The sequence below is a fragment of the Amaranthus tricolor genome, chromosome 7 (assembly GCF_026212465.1).
Source record: "Amaranthus tricolor cultivar Red isolate AtriRed21 chromosome 7, ASM2621246v1, whole genome shotgun sequence".
Taxonomy (NCBI): Eukaryota; Viridiplantae; Streptophyta; class Magnoliopsida; order Caryophyllales; family Amaranthaceae; genus Amaranthus; species Amaranthus tricolor.
In genome coordinates this window covers 25,800,711-25,821,774 of record NC_080053.1, presented here as the reverse complement: position 1 = coordinate 25,821,774, position 21,064 = coordinate 25,800,711, and the positions used below count along the sequence as shown (strand labels likewise).

Genomic DNA, 21,064 nt, shown 5'->3' with positions numbered 1-21,064 from the left:
TTTCAACAATATTTTTCTATTGATTCTTTGTTATCTCAAATTAATTTTTTATTATCATATATATTTTTTCTTTTTTGATGAAATATTTTAGAAATTAAAATTTTAATGAAGAAACTTTATTAATTAGTAAATACTTCGACGTAAAAATAACAAATATATATTCTAAGAAACTTTAATTGCAAATTTTATGTAGCTTTTAAATTCTAAAATATAATATTCTAAGAAAATTTAAAAGAACATATATTATTGTGATAAACGTATATTAAGAAAAGACAAGCTAAGCTTGTGGATGTCAAAAGATAAGTATAGCATTAAAGAAGTATATAGGAGCTACTTTGATAGCCACCAGAAAGCTGCATGGAGTACATTCCTATGGAACAGAGCTTCTCCTCCAAAAGGTAAATTTATCCTTTGGGAGATCCTCCTTAATAAGCTGAAAACCAAGGATAAGTTATTCCAGATGAAGTACTTACAGGAGGACTGTTGTTCACTATGTAATACAGCATTTGAAACGGTAGCACATATCTTTTTCACCTGCCCTTTTAGTGCAAGATGTCTCACGAAGTTGAGTAGGTGGCTAACTCTTCCAAGCCTTCACATGGATATCAATCAGGTCGCTAATTTTAAAAGGTGTACTGATTGTTTCCATACGAAGATTATCATCTCTAGCTTGTGCAGTCTTTGTTACCATATATAGCGGACTCGAAATGAGGCTATTTGGCTCCTTAAAATGAACACAGTGGATAAAGTCATCGAACGGATCAAGTGTGAAATTAGAGCTAGGTTTTATGCTTTATATCCTGTTGATAAACAGTAGTTGCTCCAGAGGAAGTATATTATGCACTCGGCTTCTCATTTTGGAATTGTTCTTTTGGGTCCCTACATATATGCAATGCCGGTTTTTCGATATGTTGAAGACTGTACTAGTGAAGAAGTTGCACTTCAACCCTTCTTGGTACCTTAGATTCATTACTCTCAACGTTTACGTTGGTAAGTATAACATTTTATCTCTTTCACATGCATCTTTTATTATTACTAGCTATGTTACTTGGACTCGGGTATTGATGTTAGATAGTGGTACATGTCTAAGTGTCAGATACTTCAAAATATTCAATTTATGCCTAAATGAAGTGTCTAAGTGTCATACCAATGTCCGAGCGTCAAGAATCGTACATGGGTACGTGAATCAAGATAAAAGTCCAAATAACATACTGAATAAGCTGAGAAAAAGAGAGTTATGTAAATATCGAATCCAAGACTTTCCAATTGAGACACGATATGATTCTCTTTACATGTTCAATTATCATTGTCATGGTACTGTTTTTTAATTAATTAATTTATTTAATAATTAGCATCATATTACCAAAATACCCTTTGACCTTTTCCGTTGACCTTGACTTTCGGTCAATGGGCTTTTTGTTGAATGTCCCGACCTCCTTGGATGGCCCATGAGCTACTCACTTCCAGATGCCCTAATTTCCCTCCAGAATAATAACCACCTGTTTGACTCAACTTCCCACTCACCCACATTCTTTGATAATCCTTCTTCCAAGGTAGATAACCGCCCACTATCTTCCACTTTCCTTCATAACCACCAGCTGCTACCCATTACTCCCATGATCTTCCTCCTTTCCTCTCTGGAGTAACTTCCTCCTTGAAACATTATAAATAGGGACAACCATCAAAGGGGAGAAGATATCTGAAACAGCTTTCCTAGAATCCTTGCTTACACTACTTCCTTAAGCCTTCCCAACCACTAGCACTAGCACTAGCAATCTCAATCCCGACCTTCCTTCTTGCATTCATTCCACGATCAGTCATTCATTAATTTCCGATTTACGTTCTGACTTGAGCGTCGGAGGGGTTTTCCGGGAGGTCACCCTCCGGACAAGGCTAACGTGTCGTGTTGCAGGAATTCAGGTCGCTTCCTCTCATAAGCCGCTTCTCTTGATCACACTTCTACTTATCTCCAGGTATTTCAAGTATATCCTACTTCCCCGTTTCATTGCCGAAACAGCTTGGCGCCGTCTGTGGGGAAGTGTACAAGAAGTCATGGCTCCCAAGAAGAACCCGACTCAAACCGCCACCGTGCATAGCACAGACACAGACACTTCAGCGGGTCACGCTAATAATCAAGCCGTGACTCGCCGTGATCTGGACATGCTAGCGCGAAACCTCACGGCCGCGTTCTCTGAACAACTCCGCGCCGTCATAAACAATACCCCTACTCAACAACGGGTACTGGAAGACATGGCGAACCAAATAAAAAACTTAGAGGAACGAATCGAGCCCCGTCAAGAGATACCAAAATCTCATGAATCTCAAGACGGGAACTCGAGGACTTCCCATTCCAGTAGACGCAATAAAAATAGGCGGGAAAGGTCCAGAACTTACCCGCACCATAGCAAGACAGGTACACGAGATGGCGAATCCAAAACCGCCACTCCAGATGCCCGAACCTTCATAGAGAGCAAAAAGCGAAAGACGTCTGAGAGCGTCCAATCCCTGGTAGATAAAAGAAGGGAGGAAAGGAAGAAGGCACAACTCGCCGGGTCTAGCCGTCCCCTCACTCCCACCTCCATGCCGCGGAATGAGGACGACAAGAGTGTCCTTCCTGAAGAGCCCATATCATTAGTCTCTCCCCTGGCCAGAGAGATACTGAATACTCCCAATCCCGGGAAAATAAAGGTACCAAACATGGCTGCTTTCGATGGCACGTCATGCCCGCAGGAGCATTTGACGGCGTATAAGAATCTTATGTTGTTGTACACCACCAACTCATCGTTATGGTGTAAGTTCTTTCCAACTACTCTTACAGGAGTAGCTTTGACGTGGTACACCTCCCTTCCCGGAGGAAGCATCCACAACTTTGCCCAACTAGAGGGCAAGTTCTTGGGCCACTTTATAGCCTCAAGAAGGCAGGAGAAATCAAACTTCCACCTGCTTAGTGTCACTCAATTGGAAGGAGAGTCCATATCCTCATATCTTAAGAAGTTCCATGAGGCAGTGCTGGAAGTGACTGATTTGGAGGAGTCGGTTGCCCTAAACGCCCTAATCAACGGAATGAAGGCCCAACGGCTGAAGTTCCAATTGGTTGAAAGTCAAGTAAAGACGTATGCAGAGGCCATGAAACAATGCCAAAGTTATGTCACGGCGTCAGAGATATGTCAAGCACATGATCCGAAAAGGCGAAAATTTGAGAAAAAAGATGTCGGGCCCCCCCATCAATCCTCACGAAGCAGGGAAGAGCATTCTTCGAGGAGAGAGCAGAATTACATGCCGCGTCGTCCTACGCCGCCGTCTGATATGGGACCTCCACGAGCCCGACACGTATACGTTACAGAAGGAGAAACTAGGACGCGGAATCTGGGAGATGGAGGAAACGACCCCATATTCAATCGAAACAGGAGGGACATTTTCTTCGCTGTTCGAGATCAATTGCCAGCTCCACCTACAGTTACCACCCCCTCTGATAGGCGCAACTATAATCTGTGGTGTGATTATCACAAAGAGCACGGCCATACTCTGGCACAATGTCGTGAACTAAAGCGCATCTTGCATCAGTTGGCTAACGAGGGAAAACTGTCCAGGTTCCTCAACAGGAGAGATTATGATGCTGGAAGAGAAGGGGAAAGGAGGCCATGGCAACAGAAACGCCGATCCCCCAAGAGGAACGAAGCCAGACGCGAAAGTTCCGACACTCAAGGAACTATCAACATGATTTTTGGGGGATACACCGAGGAATATCCCACTATCCGCGCGGCAAAAAACAGCGTCCACACTTTGCTGAAAGGACCTCCCATGGCCGCATCTAAGGGACCGGTCATGAAGTTCGATGCCACGACCTCCCAACCGCTGCAACAACCGCATACCGATCCCCTGGTGGTCTCTCTTAAAATCGGGCAAATGAAAGTCAGACGGGTGCTGGTAGATACGGGAAGCACGGCTGATCTTATTACAATGGAGTGCTTAAGAAAGATGAAGTTCGAGGAAAAGCACTTACAACCCCTAGACAAACCACTGATTGGGTTTGGAGGGAGTCAGGTCATTCCGTTGGGCACGATCATTCTCCCCGTACGGGTAGGGGAGAGAAGTGAAAGCCGGACCATGCCCATACGGTTCACAGTGGTAGATCTCAACTTCCCCTACAATGCTATCATGGGGCTCCCACTCATTAATAAAATCAAGGCAGCAATCTTTCCCCATCAACTCTTGCTGCAATTCGAGACAGATAATGGACAAGTTGGCATTCTCAAGGGAGACCAAGTGACGGCTCGCCAATGCCTCGTCAACACCCTGAAGCGCGGGTCCTCCGAGACACGAGCAAAAAGAAAAAGGGAAGACAATGTCCCAGCTGTCATGAGCGTGTACAAGGAAAATCTCAGCACGCATGAAAGGCCTCGCCCCATAGAACGATACGAGGAAGTAGACATGTTCGAGGGGAAACAAATCAAGGTAGGGAAAGATCTTCCTAGCACGGTCAAACAGGACATAGTGGCCACCATTGCTGAGTTCCGCGACGTCTTTGCTTTTTGCACGGAAGAAATGCCTGGCATCCCTACCAGTGTCGCGTATCATAAACTTGACATCAAACCAGGCTATAAACCCATAAAACAAAAGCTACGACATCAAGGAAGAGAGCGGACTGAGGCCGCCAAGGAGGAAGTCGAGAAGTTGTTGAGAGCCGGATTTATTAAAGAATGCAAATACTCTGAGTGGCTATCCAACGTTGTCCTGGTGAAAAAACCGAATGGCAAGTGGAGGATGTGCGTCGACTTCACGGACCTGAATAAGGCGTGCCCTAAAGACGATTACCCACTTCCAAAGATTGATCATCTGGTGGATTCTACAGCAGGCCATGCATTATTAAGCTTCATGGATGCCAATGCCGGCTATCATCAGATTCCGTTGGCAATTGAAGACCAACCTCACACGGCCTTCATTACCAGCATGGGAGTCTATTGCTACAAGGTTATGCCCTTCGGATTAAAAAACGCGGGGGCAACTTATCAAAGAATGGTCAACAAGGTCTTCCAATCTCAGATTGGACGGAATTTAGAAGTATATGTAGATGACATGATCACAAAAAGCAAACAAGCAAGTCAGCACGCCGCAGACTTACGAGAGACGTTCCTTACCCTTCGAAAGCACCAAATGAAACTCAATCCTGACAAGTGTGTGTTTGGAGTTACCGGAGGGAAGTGCCTGGCTGCTCTTGGAAGATTTCTTTCCAAGTCCGCGGATAAATGTTTACCCTTCTTTAAAACAATAAAACAACAGAAGTTCGAGTGGACAGCAGAAGCAGAAGAGTCCTTCCGCCAACTTAAAGAGCACCTGTCCACCTTGCCAAAACTAGTTTCGCCCATCAAAGGGGAGAAGCTAGTCCTATATGTCTCTGTCTCCGAATATTCGTTATCCGGAGTACTGGTTGCGGAAAGAGAAAAGAAACAGCTTCCTATATACTATATAAGTCATGCATTCCGTGGCTCGGAGGGAAACTACGGTGAAGTCGAAAAAGTCATATTCGCAATCGTCATGGCAAGCAGGAAATTGAAGCCCTACTTTCAATCCCACCAGATCATCGTCCGGACTGATCAACCTTTGAAAAAGATTCTGGAAGGGAAAAACAAGTCAAGCCGCGTCACAGATTGGGCAAACCAGCTGGCGGATTTCGGCATCGAATATGAGCCTCGAACGGCAATCAAAGCCCAAGCTCTGGCTGACTTCATTGCTGAAAGCACTCTCCCCTATCATCCTGAACCCAATCAGGAATGGAAGTTGTATGTAGATGGGTCCTCTACCCAATCAGCAAGTGGGGCTGGACTCCTCATTGTGTCTTCCGCCGGGGTCCGTATGGAAAGGGCGGTCAGGTTCGAGTTCGCAGCATCCAACAACGAAGCCGAATATGAAGCATTATTGATGGGACTGAGAATTTGCTACGAAACGGGAGCCAAAAAATTGTCCGCCTTCTCCGACTCCCAATTGATTGTTAGACAAGTAAACGGGGAGTTCGAAGCTAAAGATGACAGCATGAAAATGTACCTGCAGCAAGTAAAGGAATTTGTTCAAAAATTCGACAAGTTCACGTTGGAGCACATTCCAAGATCCCAGAACGCCCAAGCTGATTCCCTGGCAAAGCTTGCCAGCTCAGCAGAAACATCCGCGGCTCGAGACATAATCTGGGAAGTGCTTCCTAACCCCAGCATCAACTTCATGGTCGATACCATCGACAGATCAGAAACATGGATGGAGCCATACATCGAATATTTGCGGAGTCAGACGCTTCCCCAAGATGAATGTCAGGCCAAAATGCTCCGGAAGAAAGCCAGATGGTTCGAACTCCACGAAGGAACGCTCTACAAGAAGTCATATACACACCCCCTCCTGAAATGCGTATCCCCTGAAGAAGGAAACTATATCCTCCGCGAAATACACGAAGGTGGATGCGGTATACACCAAGGAGTACGGACTGTCATTGGGAAAGTCCTTAGAAGTGGATATTATTGGCCCTCACTCCGAGAAGACGCGGAGTATTTGATCAAAAGATGTCCTGAATGTCAGTACCACTCAAAGATAGGGAGGAAGCCATCTAATTACTTGACCGCCATGCAAGCCGTCCTGCCTTTCGACAAATGGGGCATGGACCTCCTTGGCCCCTTCCCTCCGGCAAAAGGGCAACGCAAATTCATCATTGTGGCCATTGATTATTTCACAAAATATGTAGAAGCGGAAGCCCTTAGCTCAATCACGGACAAACAAGTCTGTCAGTTTATATGGAGGAATATCATCACAAGGTACGGCATCCCCCGGGTGATCATAACAGATAATGGAAGGCAGTTCGTCAGCAAGAACACTATCGAGTACTGCGACAAGTTTAACATCCAAATCAGATTCAGTTCAGTATCCAGGCCGCAAACTAATGGTCAAGTAGAGTCCGCGAACAAAGAGATCCTGAATGGCATTAAGAAGAAGATAGAGGGGGTCAAAGGTAATTGGGATGAAGAACTACCAGGCATCCTATGGGCAAGTCGAACAACCATCAAAGACGCAACGGGACATACACCTTTCTCTTTAGTATACGGATCTGAAGCCGTGCTCCCAGTTGAAATAGGCGTACCCTCTACAAAGGTCACCTACTACTCACACGACGAAAATGAGGAAGGTAAAAAAGCAAACTTAGATCTGCTGCCAGAGACAAGAGGAAACGCACTGCTGAGATCAATAGCACAAAAACAAAAGATGATCCGTAGCTTCAATCGCCACGTCAAAACCAGACGCATTCAAATTGGTGATTTAGTCCTCCGAAAAGTAGAAGCTACGGGAAAGATCGTGGAGAAAGGAAAGTTAGGGGCCAACTGGGACGGACCTTTCAGAGTCACCCACGTCGTCAAACCAGGAACCTTCGAACTGGAAGACATGAAAGGGAAAAAACTACCCCGACCATGGAATGGAGACCATTTGAAAAAATTCTTCATTTAATAAAATTTGCAAGGGGCAATCGACAAGCATCAGCATAAACAGCCTCATCAGGGACAGACTCATCAGCACCAATCCGCGACTACAGTCCTTCCGCAACATAATTGCGTTGTAATTCAAAATTACTTCAATCGTCGCTTGTATCCTTAACAATCATTAATAAACAGGTTTTATTTTCAGATTATCCGGCTCTTATGTTCGCAAATGTTTGGTAAAATTCTTTTGCAAATCTTATTAAATCAGTAATATCCATGAGTCGGACCCTTGAGAGGGGTCCCATTATCAAATTATTTTGTCACTAACGAACTTGTGATACCTATAAGTCGGACCCTTAGGATAGGGTTCCAAGACCAAAAATCACTTGAAGTATCTGACATCCGTTCGTAGCATCGATAAGTCGGACCCCCAGTTTGGGGTCCCTATAGTTCAAAATATTCTAAGTTCTCACAATGATGTTTCCCAACCGGGACATCGATAAGTCGGACCCCCAGTTTGGGGTCCCTATAGTTCAAAATATTCTAAGTTCTCACAATAATGTTTCCCAACCAGGACATCGATAAGTCGGACCTCAAGTTTGGGGTCCCTAGAGTTCAAAATATTCTAAGTTTTCACAATGATGTTTCCCAACCGGGTCATCGATAAGTCGGACTCCCAGTTTGGGGTCCCTAAAGTTCAAAATATTCCAAATGATGTTTCCCAACCGGGACATCGATAAGTCGGACCCCCAGTTTGGGGTCCCTGAGTTCAAAAGAAAATCCCAAGTCTCCAAATAAGATAACCCGCAACCGGGACATCGACAAGTCGGACCCCCTTACTGGGGTCTAAAGGCTGAAAATATTCTAAGTACAAATTTCCTTGATGTCGCCTGCGCGTGACATCGAAAAATCACGTCCTCTAAGTATTATTCCGCAGCATCGGAAGAGAGAAGCCACGGCTCAACGAATAAAAGCATGGATACCACGAATAAACTCCATAATCAGGGATATATACATCAAAATATTCAAAATACAGAGTTGAATGTTTGCAAAAATCAAAATTACAAAATTGCAAGATTATACATCTTCCAAAAAAGCCTCGACGTCTTGATCCGGCGGCAGAGGAGGCTCGATCCTTCCCTCTTCAAGACTGGGAGTGAAGCTTACATAATCTTCAACGTTAAACGGCTCCACCCCGATCTCGGACAGCTCTCGGGATAAGCCCTGGAGGTTCCTACCTTCGTCAATAATAAGATTCGATAAATCAAGGCACAAAACCTCCAGGTTGGAGAGCGTCAAGTTTTCCGGGACATCTGACGCCGGAGGAGAAGAGAGAGCTAGCTGATCCAAGTCGAGGCATAAAGCCTCCCTCTCAGCCTCTGCATCCATCCTTTCGGACCAGGCTCTCCTTTCATCCGCATCCCAAGCAGCGTCGACCAATACCGCCGACTCCCCCGTCCAAGACAGGAGCAAGGTTGGACAAGGCTTCACTTCCCTTCTGATCAGCAGTTTGCTGAAGAGATGTAAAATCCATGCCCAACTCTGCGGCAGCCAAACGATACTTTTCGTCACTGATCAGGGTTCCGGCTCTCACCATCTCCGCCGTCAGATCTCCAAGAAACTTCGACGCTTCCGGCTCATCCGAAAGAAGCCAATCTCGAGCCATCCGGGCCTTCCTGGTTAAACACAATTTATACACCTTAGCCGCGGATAGGATCATCTTGAAGTAGGCAGAATCAGTCGATACTTGCTGCATAAGTTGCTGGTTCTGATGAACGAGCTTGGCATGTGTATCCATCAGCAAGCCGACTTCATGGCCGAGGCTCGCAGACCAGGTGGAAGCAGCATCTAAGTTCTCGATGGTCTGGTCCAGCTGCTTCCTTGCCCTTTCCCGCCATTGTTCGGTCCTGACCAAGCGCTCTTTCAGCTCAGAACACTTGGCCAGTTTCTCTTTTAGGCCCGGCAAGTCCTCCCGCAATTTTGATAATTCGTCATTCAGCTCCTCACAGCGGGAGGTAAGGGCGGCAATGGTTTCCTGGTCCGCGGCACTTTGACGGTTTGCGTCGAGCTCAAAAGCCAACCGTATGAACGCCTGCAAAGAAACGGCAACTAAAGAAATCCGGAAACCAAGTAATGACACTACTAAGCATAAAAAAGTCATTACCTCTGCCGCCGAAGCTTGTGCCTGACGCACCCTGTCACGGGGGGGCATGGATTCTAGTAGGTCGACGTCCACCTTGCTGATTAAGTTGGACGTCGCCCTGTTAAAACGAACAATTAAGCCCTTATGCCCCAACTCCGGAAAGGGTGTCTCGTGTCGAAAAGGGAAAACTTCCCGACGACGATAAACCTCAGCGAATTGTGATGAGGGAGCCGCGGAAGACTCCCCCACCTTCTCTTTCCCCTTGTTCGAAGCTGGCCGTGGAGAGTCCGAAGGGGGAGACGCCTCCTCCTCAACCGACCCTATGCGGAGAGGTACGGCCGTAGGGATCGTACCCACAGAGGGCCTCTTGGCCGAGCTCTCCTTGCGGGAAGAAGAATCCCGCTTCCTCTTCTTCTTCCCACTCTTTTTCACCCCCCTTGTCTGTGGAGGAATCACCCTCTCAGATTCATCGGGGATGTGAATTTGTTTTCTCTCTTCGAGAAGTCGGAGAGCCTCTTGCTCTGAGGGCACGTCCTCCAGACCCTTCTCTACAGTCGCCGAGTCCTACAAAAGAAAAAGTTAGGAAGAATCAACAGAAATCTTTCATAACGAAGAATTTTGTGAAGTTATACCTTCGGAGGAAGGGGAAGAGGCTTATCCTCGGGTCGCTGTATGGCCCCTTGAGCAAGTCTTAGAACGCTGAATTTCTTCATCAGCTCCGGACTCTTTGCTCGAAGATTCTCCTTGGCTATCCTTGTAAAAATCGCGAGTTAGAAACAGTTAAACATATCATAGGAAAGAAAAGGAAGAAACCCGACAATTCTTACTCCGATCGATAGCCAAGCTGATGCCGAATGACGAAAGGAGGTTCTCGTTCTCCAATTCAGGGCGACCAGGTATCCAATTAAGTTGGACGTTCATTGGTTTCCTTCCCAATTGAACGTCCATCTTTGCGTACTCTATGATCACCGCATCACTAAAAGAACACTGCGGGATCCCATTATTAAAACCCGCGAGGTTGGGTTTAATGTCAAAAGAGGTCTTGATGTTCCATCCCTCTGAATTATACAAAAATGCAAATTTCGTCCTATACCCCTTCTGGTTATCGGGGAGGTCTTGGACTATCTTCAGTCCTCGACGGTGTGTAAAAGTAATCCAGCCACAGCCGTATGATTGCGAATTACATAGGCGGGCTCTGAATATATATCTAAAAGCTGTGAGTGTTGGTGGCACGGCCAAAACTTTGCATAGGATCAAAAAGGCCACCATACAACCCCAGGCGTTTGGGTATAACTCGGGCACTGAAATGTTCAAAAACTCTAACACCTCCCTAAAAAACGGGTGAAGAGGAAATCTGAGCCCTAATTCAAAAGAAGGAAAGTATACAGCTATACAATGTGGGGGAGGAAACCTAACGGTGTCATAATTCCCCGGGGTAATAATGTTTATATTATCCTTCAAACCCCATTTTTGAGAGATGGCCTCCCGGCGGTTGTCTAGATCTCTTTTGGTCTGTAAATCAATGAAGTAATTTAGGGGCCCGCCGTTTGGAATGTAGAATGGAGGAGGAACTGGCGCTGCACTCTCCCTTCCAGAAGACTCGGCTGATCCTTCAAGGTTTTCCATATCTACATACAATAACCCTTCTAGGTCAGGATTTATTCGCGGCAAGTAATTTGGAAAGAAAGCAACGCTCACTTCCCAAGGAGCAGTTTTTATAATCTCCGGAGGGTATATAGGGGATACAGACGACTCATCCCCATCTTTTATTGGTTCATAATGGGGGGTAATTCTCACCGAACTACTTTCATCCGAGTCATTCATTGGTAACCCCTTTTTATTAAGACGCCTACGTACTATCAAAAGAGTTTCCGGCAAGTTAGTAGGGTTGGTGTCTGAGTTAGCTATAGTCTCTTGAGTAGCCGCGACATCCATGTTAATAATAAAGTAGTAGTCGAAACTTGTAAAGAATAAAGACTAAATTCATAAACAAATTCAAAGTTCTAGGCTAACATTCAAGAACAGTTTGAAGAATAACTTGAAGAAATTCGAAAAATCTGGGAAAGTTTGAATACCTTAAAGAAATTTGAAGATTTGTCAGAAACTTGATGAAGATCTGTCAGAAACCTTGAAGATCTTCGAAAGATTTGTCAGAAGTTTGAAGGAGGGATGAAGATTGTCCGAGCGTTTCTCTACTTTCTCTTTCTTGCAATTTGAAGATTTGAGGGAGTTAATGAAGATTAGGTGAAATGGAACTATTCCAACTACCCTATTTATAGCGGCAATAAATGCTTCACTTGGGACTTGAGCATTCGAACGAAAGGGTGGAATTCCGGAGGAAAGCTGGGAAGTCGATAAGTCGGACTCCCAATAAGGGGAAGACAGATTTTTCTTAAGTGTTTAGTAATGACCGTGAAGTCTATTAGTCGGACCCTGGTTGAAAGGGTATGTTGCGAAATTTTTCTAAGTGTTAACTCTTGAATATAGCCGGAAGGTCGAAAAGTCGGACCCTCAATTAGAGAGAAACGTCATAAATTTGTTTGAATGTCAAAGCCATCCCACCGGTGGGTCGACGAGTCAGACCCCAGGTAGGGGGGAGCAGGTAATTATTCAAGTCCTTTAGCACTCGAATATGTCCGGAGAGTCGATAAGTCGGACCCTAAACTGAACCTCCAGAAAGGAAAATCATTTTAAGTATAGAGATTACCCATTCCTCCGTCCGACTTATGGACACGGCGGGTAAAATGTGATGGAAGGAAATATGAAAATATCTCAAGGGTCAAGGAAATCTGTGTGATCGATAAGTCGGACTCCTTGGTGCACCCAGTCATAATGTAGAAATTCCATGTATGAGAGAAGTCCCATATTTCTGTATGATTGAAGACACGGGTCTGCGAGCTGGTTCCCCGTCATAAAAGAGGAGGGGTGAAAAGTAAAGTGGCTGATTCCCATATTTATCCGTGTGGTCGATAAGTCAGACCCCCAAATGACCCTAGTCCAGGTGAAAAATTCTAAGTATAGAATCTCTCATGTGTGTCCGTGGGATTGAAGATGCGAGTTATGGGGCTCATTCCATATCATGCTAGAATAAAGGAGGCTGCTTTGACCGAGTGCTGAACATTTTTAAAGATATCCGTGTGGTCGATAAGTCGGACCCCCAGGGGGTCCTCCTCTTTCTTAAAATATTCTAAGTGTTGAAGAGGGATTCTCGTGCTAAATTCGCGAGTAAAGACACAAACTATTAGTTCGCGGCATAGTTCAACCATAGGGGTAAAAATATCTTGAGAAGAATGCAATGCCGCGTCATTACTAGGAATCCGATTCGTAAAAACCCTTGGCGTTACGCGGCATCAGTTCAAAACAGACAGTTGATTTAATCCGCATAGTCGATAAGTCGGACCCTCCTTGGGCGTTTTGTTGAGAACCTGATTTCTGCGATATCAGTGAAAGCAAGGGTCGAGACATGATGTCGCGGAATCTAGATCCCACATTCACTATTTCGCTGTTGTATTATAACGCGTATGGGGCTACTCCGCGGCATACTTCAAGCCGCGGCTTCATATGCCCGTTTGACCCGTATTCAATACGTTCTTACCTGACAAGCTTAAAAGGTCATATCTTTTTCATTACAACTCGGAATTCAGCACAAGGACTGTCGATTCAAAGCTTGCAAACTCAATTTTCAAGATCCATGAGGAGCTTCGCCAGGTCGGGTATATGTTTTACCTCATGGGGCTTTTGAATGTTCTCTACGATCATTAAATCAAGCTCCAATGGGCACCTGTTTTTTCCGCATAAAGGAGGATGTTTCTAGTCGTTGTGGCTCTCCCCTCACATCACCCTTCATGCGTGGGGCTAAGTGTCATGGTACTGTTTTTTAATTAATTTATTTATTTAATAATTAGCATCATATTACCAAAATACCCTTTGACCTTTTCCGTTGACCTTGACTTTCGGTCAATGGGCTTTTTGTTGAATGTCCCGACCTCCTTGGATGGCCCATGAGCTACTCACTTCCAGATGCCCTAATTTCCCTCCAGAATAATAACCACCTGTTTGACTCAACTTCCCACTCACCCACATTCTTTGATAATCCTTCTTCCAAGGTAGATAACCGCCCACTATCTTCCACTTTCCTTCATAACCACCAGCTGCTACCCATTACTCCCATGATCTTCCTCCTTTCCTCTCTGGAGTAACTTCCTCCTTGAAACATTATAAATAGGGACAACCATCAAAGGGGAGAAGATATCTGAAACAGCTTTCCTAGAATCCTTGCTTACACTACTTCCTTAAGCCTTCCCAACCACTAGCACTAGCACTAGCAATCTCAATCCCGACCTTCCTTCTTGCATTCATTCCACGATCAGTCATTCATTAATTTCCGATTTACGTTCTGACTTGAGCGTCGGAGGGGTTTTCCGGGAGGTCACCCCCCGGACAAGGCTAACGTGTCGTGTTGCAGGAATTCAGGTCGCTTCCTCTCATAAGCCGCTTCTCTTGATCACACTTCTACTTATCTCCAGGTATTTCAAGTATATCCTACTTCCCCGTTTCATTGCCGAAACAATCATCTTGGCTCTTAGTTTGTTTTTGAATTATAAATTTCTTATTGGGATTGGATATCATAATCAAATTTGTTGGAAATTTTGACAGCATTCACAATGATTGTTGCAATTACATTCCCCTTCTTTGGTGGACTTCTTGGGTTCTTTGGAGGGTTTGCCTTCGCTCCTACTACATATTTTGTAAGTAATACTCCACTTATATTGACAATCTTAATAAACCAAAAACATGAAAAGCTGGATGATTGTGATAGTATTTAATATATTGAGGGCTTAACTATCACCTGATCAAGCTAATGGGTGAAGGTTATATATGCCCATTTAAACGAAAACCCTTTGGAATAGAAGTGTAGATAGTATACATAAGTTTCTTCATATTTAGCACTAATAATTTTACTTTAAAGGAGGGTGGATGTGATTTAAACCCATAAATTAGGCCTCTGATATCAATTTAACATAACCGACTCAACCAAAAGATCAAACTAATGATATATTAAGGTCCAAATCCCGATATATATTATAAAAACATGTTACAAAATTAGAAGCTAACCCTTGCTAATCTCCATAATAATTTTTACAGTACAAATTCTTGTATGAGACAATCTCACCGTGAGATGTGTTCCATACTAAGGTTAAATAGTCCAATAATAGAAACTTTTAACTAATAGACCTTTTGTATAGGCTCGTCTCATGGTGAGAAGGTCTCATTCAAGAGGGGTTGTAATTCTTAATCTTATGTTAGCATCTAAACTAAAGGAGTACTTAATGTCATATATTGTGTAATGATTTAAACTAAAGTTTTGTTTGTGATTGTCATATATTTTCAGCTTCCTTGCATAATGTGGCTTGCAATCTACAAAACCAAGAAGTTTACCCTCTCATGGTGTGCTAATTGGGTATGTCACTCTTCTTTTGTTACTTGATGCAATGCAATTGATCAATGTTCCTAAAACATTTGTGTAAAACTACAGATTTAATTTTGCATTGTTCTTGGAATGTTATTGATGTGTTAGCCCCGATTGGAGGCCTACGAACGATCATTTCTTTCTGCGAAAACGTATAAGTTCTACTCTTAAGACGTCTTCAAACCATGGCGAATTGGAAGAAATATGTGTATGCTACAACATTGGGGTATTTGTTTGATAATGGCGAAAGGGTTTGTCATGCTATATTGATTGTCTTGTCCCAGTTTGATACATTTTCTAAAGTTTTCAAGGAGTTAATTTCTTTCTCTTGTGAAACAATGTGTGGTGATACCCTAATATTTCCCATTGTCCTTTATCATAAATAAACATTGACATTAATATAGTTTGAAATTATTTGAAGTGAACTGATTTTGATGAGAGTTTCAGAATTGCTCTCTACTCATTATATTTTAACAGTCATTTCATCTCATAAAAAAAAGAAAAATTCTATAAAACTACCTATTCTATACCTGCTTTTGCATAAAACTACCTTTTCTATTTTTTTTTTCAAAAAACTACCTTATGTAATAATATTGTTTGCAAAAGAGTACCTATTAACGGATTGGTTAGTGTTGACCGTCAAAACTGACGTTGACTATCACGTGTGAAGCACGTGACCAATTAATTTGTGCTTCCTTCTTCATTGCTGTGCTCATCATTTCAGAATCCATTTTCGAATTCCATAAGCTTTTCTCTTCTTCTTCGAAGAAAGCGGGTTATCCTCTTCGAAATAGCTGTTCAAAGCTCTTCAATTCGCTCTCTTGTTCGTTGAGACATCTTCCAACTGAAGCGTCTAACATTTAGAGGTATGTTTCACCACTGAATTACGGATTTTTTCTTCTTTTTTTAAATTTTCTGTTGTTTGTAATGTCGAGCCTTCATTTCAAATGCTGCTTTAATTTTTGTTATTAATTTCTTGTTTTTATGTTGTCATTTGTTAATTGATTGTTGTTGCTTGAGAATAATGTATAATGGTTCCTTAAATTAGATAAATCTGTAAAATGAAGAAATTGAAAATCTGGAAAAAAGCAAGTACTTCGAAAATGCAGCATTCTGAGTTGGCAAATGAGTTGGTCAATGTTAGGAAGGATGAGGTGGAGCTTGAAAGAAATGATGTGGCACATGAGGTTGTGGATGACCTGGAAAGAGCAAATATAGTTGTTGATGTTGGGGAAATGGGACCACCAAACACATGTACGGGTTATAAAGAATGTATTAGTGCTAACCCTAGATCTGAAACAAATAACTCAGATGCTATTTCAACCCTAAACCTTACACCATTTGAGAGAGGTTTAACCCTACAACAAGAACTTTCTGAATCTGAGGTTAGCAGTGATGATGACTACAATTGCGGTGATGAGGATGAATATGAGCATGATTCAGATTTGTTTGCAGAAAATGTAGTTTATGGTCTTGATGATGTGTTTATAGGTGATGATGAAATTAGATTGTTAGTAGATAAGGAGGTTGATGAGGAAAACAATAGAGACATATACGTTAATGATGATGAATTGGAGCTTGAAGATGTTGATTTGGGTGCATTGAATGTTGATGAGGAAGGTATAGCAAGCTATCCTACATTCAATCCTGAGGTTGATTTTAAGGGTAAGATCGTTTTGTCTTTAGGCCTTAAGTTCCCTTCTACATATGTCTTTAGAAAAGCGTTAAGGCACCATGCTATTGAATGTGGTTACAATTATTGTTACCTGCATAATGGTAGATCTAGGATAACTGTTTATTGCTACAATAGATGCGATTGCATTAAATCGAAAGGTAGAATTGTGAACTGTGTTTGTGGGAACGATAAGAAGTGTTTTTTTAAGGTTCATGCTGTGAAGTTGAAAGATGAGGAGACACTTCAAATAAGGAGTTATTTTCCCGAGCACACTTGTGCTCACCAACACCAAAATAACAAAGTCACTGCTTTGTATTTAGCTGAGAAATACATACAGGATTGGAGGGAAAATCCAAATTGGGAATTAAAGGCATTTAAGAAACGGGTAAACAGGGAGTTAGGTTGTGAAGTGAAATATTCTAAATGCTACATGGCTAAAAGAATTGCAAAGAAAATGTTAGTCGGTGATGCTAGTGAAGAGTATAGCAGGGTGTGGGATTATGCGGAAGCAATAAGGAGGTATAACCCTGGAAGCACTGCAATCGTCAAATGCATCGGAATAGAGACACCTCCACCCTTGTTTCAAAGGATGTATATATGTTTGCCAGCATGTAAGGAGGGTTTTGTTGCTGGCTGTAGGCCTATTATATGTGTTGATGGGGCGCATTTGAAGGGACAATTTCCTGGGATTTTGCTTACCGCTGTAGGTAAAGATGGGAACAATAACATCTTCCCTGTTGCATGGGCTGTCGTCGAAACAGAAAACGTAGAAACTTGGACTTGGTTTCTAAATCTCCTTGTCGAAGACCTAAAGTCGGTTAGTTCATCAAGTAGTTGGGTGCAAGCAGGATGTGAAGATTTTACCTTCATGAGCGATAGGCAAAAGGTATGAACTTAGTTGTTTGATTTCTATAATTTGTTTGAATTCTAATTAACATTCTAAATGCTAATGTGTTCACAATGTAGGGTTTGATTGAAGCTTTAAACGCAGTGATTCCTGAAGCCGAAATTAGGTTCTGCTGTAGGCATATATGGGCTAACTTTAAGATTAAGTTCCCTGGAGAGTTGTACAAGCATCACTTTTGGAAAGCAGCAAGAGCTTACAACAAGGTATGGATGTTTCATAATTTAACTTTTACAGTTTGATTTTAGTGTTGAACTAATTAGTGTTGATCTTACCCTTTACAGTTTGATTTTGATAGAGAAATGAATCAAATAAAGAATATTTCTGTTCAAGCATATGAATATCTAGCTGCTATTCCTGCTAAACACTGGTCTAGGCATGCTTTTCCTATTAGGAGTAAGTCTGGGATGTTGTTAAATAATTGTTGTGAGTCATTTAATAATGTGTTAGTAGAAGCTAGGGGAAAGCCCATCATTTCTCTTATGGAGTGGATTAGGAGATATGTGATGCAACGGAGTGCAGCCAAAAGAGAAGGATTGGGTAACTTTAGAGGTGTGTTAATGCCAACAATCTCCAAAATGATTGAAAAAAATTCAAAGGAAATATATGGTTTGAGAGTAATCCCAGTGGATGTGTCTGAGTTTGAGGTGGACGATGATGAAAAAAGTTACGTTGTGAATTTGACCAATAAGACATGCCTCTGTGGAAGTTGGAATCTTCTTGGGATCCCTTGCAAACATGCCATGGCTTGTATTTGTATTAGAAAATTGGATGCTACTGAATTTGTCCATCAAGCGTATCTTGTAGAAACGTATGCAAAGACGTATGCTCCGAAGTTTTATGGTATGCCAGGACGCGAAATGTGGCCGACAACCACTTTAGCAAAACCTCTTCCTCCACCATTTCGAAAGATGCCTGGAAGGCCTAAAATGAAGAAAAGAAAAAAGGAAAACGATGAAGGTAAAGGAGGTAACAATCCTGTAAATGTTGTTCGAGAATTCAAGCAACGAAGATGTGGTAATTGCGGTAACTTAGGCCACAACAAAAGAAAATGCAAGAATCCAGCAAAATCAAATCCAACTGGGGGAAATTCAAAGGGTGGAAGGCCTAAAATGGGAAATCCTTGCACCAGCAGTCAACAAACGCAAACCGGAACAGCAACATCCACTTCATGTATAGTGGATCAACAAAGTCAAATATAGAGCTGTATTTGAATTGATAATGTACTATGTTTCTTTGAATTTAATGTGCTGAATTAATGTAAGACATATACTCTATTTTTAGAAGAACAGCATGTAATCAAATGTTCTGTGGAGATTTGTGCTTTGCTGAATTAATGTAAGACATACACTGAGATCAATGTGATTGTGTTGAGTGTGCTGTGCTGTGCTGTTCATAGTGGATCAATGTTCAGATCAATGTGATTGTGTTGAGTGTGCTGTGCTGTGCTGTTCATAGTGGATCAATGTTCAGATCAATGTGATTGTGTTGAGTGTGCTGTGCTGTGCTGTTCATAGTGGATCAATGTTCAGATCAATGTGATTGTGTTGAGTGTGCTGTGCTGTGCTGTTCATAGTGGATCAATGTTCAGATCAATGTGATTGTGTTGAGTGTGCTGTGCTGTGCTGTTCATAGTGGATCAATGTTCAGATCAATGATATTTGTGATTGTGTTGAGTGTTCATTTAATGTGCTGATTGTGTTGAGACATACATGTTGTATGTGCTGTATGTGTGTATCAAAGCAACTTGCTGAATCAGCTACTAAGGGTAATCAAAGCAACATGCTATATGTGCTGATTAAGATCATTACATTAGATATGTGTTGTATGTGTGTATCATGATCAATTTGCAGAAGATTAGATGAACATGCCATGACAGCAACTTGATGAATCAGCTACTGAGTAAGATGCTACTGAATCAGCTAACAAGGGTAATCAAAGCAACATGCTATATGTGCTGTATGTGTGTATCAGGATCAATGTTCAAATCAATTGATCATTACAGTACATTACAGCCTTGAATCAATTTCAGATCAATGTTCATCATGTGCTGAACTGATTTTGTTTAAGGCTGAATCACAACATTAACCATACACATTACAGCAAAAACACCAAACACACCAAAAACATCAAACACACAGCAACCACAACAACCCACATTACATTAACCATACACAGCAAAAACACACCAAACAAACAAACACACCAAACAACAAACAGCAAACACAACCTGCAAAAGAAATTAAATTGACAAAATAAAAGATTAATTCATTCAATGATCATGAACAATTTACAATACCCAAATCACTGTTACAATTATTCTTAAATAGGTCCTAAACTTCAAATAATAGCCTTGATTAATACAACAAACACTAACAAAAAACAAACGAAAAACCCTAATGCAAAGCTTGTAAACTGATTTCCATGCTTCCTCTCAATCATCCATTTCTTCTTAATCCTTTTAATTTCTGAAATTGCTTGTTCCTTTTCATGTTCCAAGCAACAAACCCTTGATGTCAAGATCTTGATTTCGGTTGTCAATTGTCGCTTCTCCTCCACAAGCTTGTTCGTCACTTCTCTTTGCCAAACAGCCATTTCAGGTTGATCAACCCATTTAAACTTCTTGCATCCCCTCCAATTTGTATCAGGATCATAAAACACGCAACTGTTAAACCTTCTTCCTGGATTATCCTTAGTCCATGAAACCCTCATTGCAAAGGGAACTCCACAGCCACAGATTTCAGGTTTCGAGTTTTGGGTTGAGGAAGAAGATGACATTACTAATTACTAGCAAAAATTTAAGGTTTTTCGAAGGAAAACGAGATTAATTTAGGGTTTTTTGAAGAATAAGGGGAGTAATTTGGGGGATTTCGAAGAGGAAAGGGAAAAATTAGGGCTTTTTTCGAAGGAGGAAGGGGAAAAATGGCATGGAATTTCTGAAATGAAGGAAGGGATAGATATAAAAGGGGCACGTGCTTGCCACGTGAAAGTCAAACGTCTATATTGACGGTCAAACATTCAAATCCGTCAAATGGTACTCTTTTGCAAAGATAAGTATTACATAAGGTAGTTTTTTGGAAAAAAAATTACATAAGGTAGTTTTTTGCAAAAACAGGTATAGAAAAGGTAGTTTTATAGAATTTTCTCTAAAAAAAAAAGTGATAATAAATTTACTATTAGAAAAATTGCTTTGGACAACAGAAAATAGTGTAGCTTGCAACTACATAGTGTTCCATATACCATTTGACACTGGCTGTCACTTTCATTTTGTGTTGCCTAAAGGTGTACCTTTCACCTTGTGTCTCCCAAAGGTAGCGCACAAGAACCTCAGTACACTAGCATAAAAGTGGTAAATTACTTTTGTAGCTATTTAAAAAATTTATCTAAGTATTACTTATAGACCTTTATTATACTTAAATGA

At 42.0% G+C, this 21,064-nt stretch overlaps 2 protein-coding genes across 2 annotated transcripts; one reads left to right on the top strand and one right to left on the bottom strand.

Moving 5' to 3' along the window:
* Positions 1 to 8,862: 8,862 nt before the first annotated feature.
* Positions 8,863 to 10,595, bottom strand: LOC130818652 (uncharacterized). The gene is made up of 4 exons (XM_057684812.1): positions 10,564 to 10,595; positions 10,227 to 10,347; positions 9,616 to 10,158; positions 8,863 to 9,543 (listed from the first exon to the last, which is right to left on the bottom strand). Exons 1-4 carry the CDS (start codon positions 10,593 to 10,595, stop codon positions 8,863 to 8,865), a joined length of 1,377 nt encoding a protein of 458 aa, XP_057540795.1.
* A 6,574-nt stretch (positions 10,596 to 17,169) lies between these two features.
* Positions 17,170 to 18,845, top strand: LOC130818651 (uncharacterized). The gene is made up of 3 exons (XM_057684811.1): positions 17,170 to 17,625; positions 17,706 to 17,849; positions 17,928 to 18,845. Exons 1-3 carry the CDS (start codon positions 17,170 to 17,172, stop codon positions 18,843 to 18,845), a joined length of 1,518 nt encoding a protein of 505 aa, XP_057540794.1.
* Positions 18,846 to 21,064: the final 2,219 nt, after the last annotated feature.

What these genes read in the sequence shown, in the direction of transcription:
- LOC130818652 (XM_057684812.1), bottom strand. Translation starts at nt 10,595, where the DNA reads ATGGGATCCCGCAGTGTTCTTTTAGTGATGCG. An exon ending in AGTGTTCTTTTAGTGATGCG is followed by an intron (nt 10,348 to 10,563) that starts GTGATCATAGAG and finishes GATTTTTACAAG; the next exon opens with GATAGCCAAGGAGAATCTTC. An exon ending in CACAAGCTTCGGCGGCAGAG is followed by an intron (nt 9,544 to 9,615) that starts GTAATGACTTTT and finishes GTTTCTTTGCAG; the next exon opens with GCGTTCATACGGTTGGCTTT.
- LOC130818651 (XM_057684811.1), top strand. Translation starts at nt 17,170, where the DNA reads ATGGCTAAAAGAATTGCAAAGAAAATGTTAGTCGGTGATGCTAGTGAA. An exon ending in TCATGAGCGATAGGCAAAAG is followed by an intron (nt 17,626 to 17,705) that starts GTATGAACTTAG and finishes TTCACAATGTAG; the next exon opens with GGTTTGATTGAAGCTTTAAA. An exon ending in CAGCAAGAGCTTACAACAAG is followed by an intron (nt 17,850 to 17,927) that starts GTATGGATGTTT and finishes TACCCTTTACAG; the next exon opens with TTTGATTTTGATAGAGAAAT.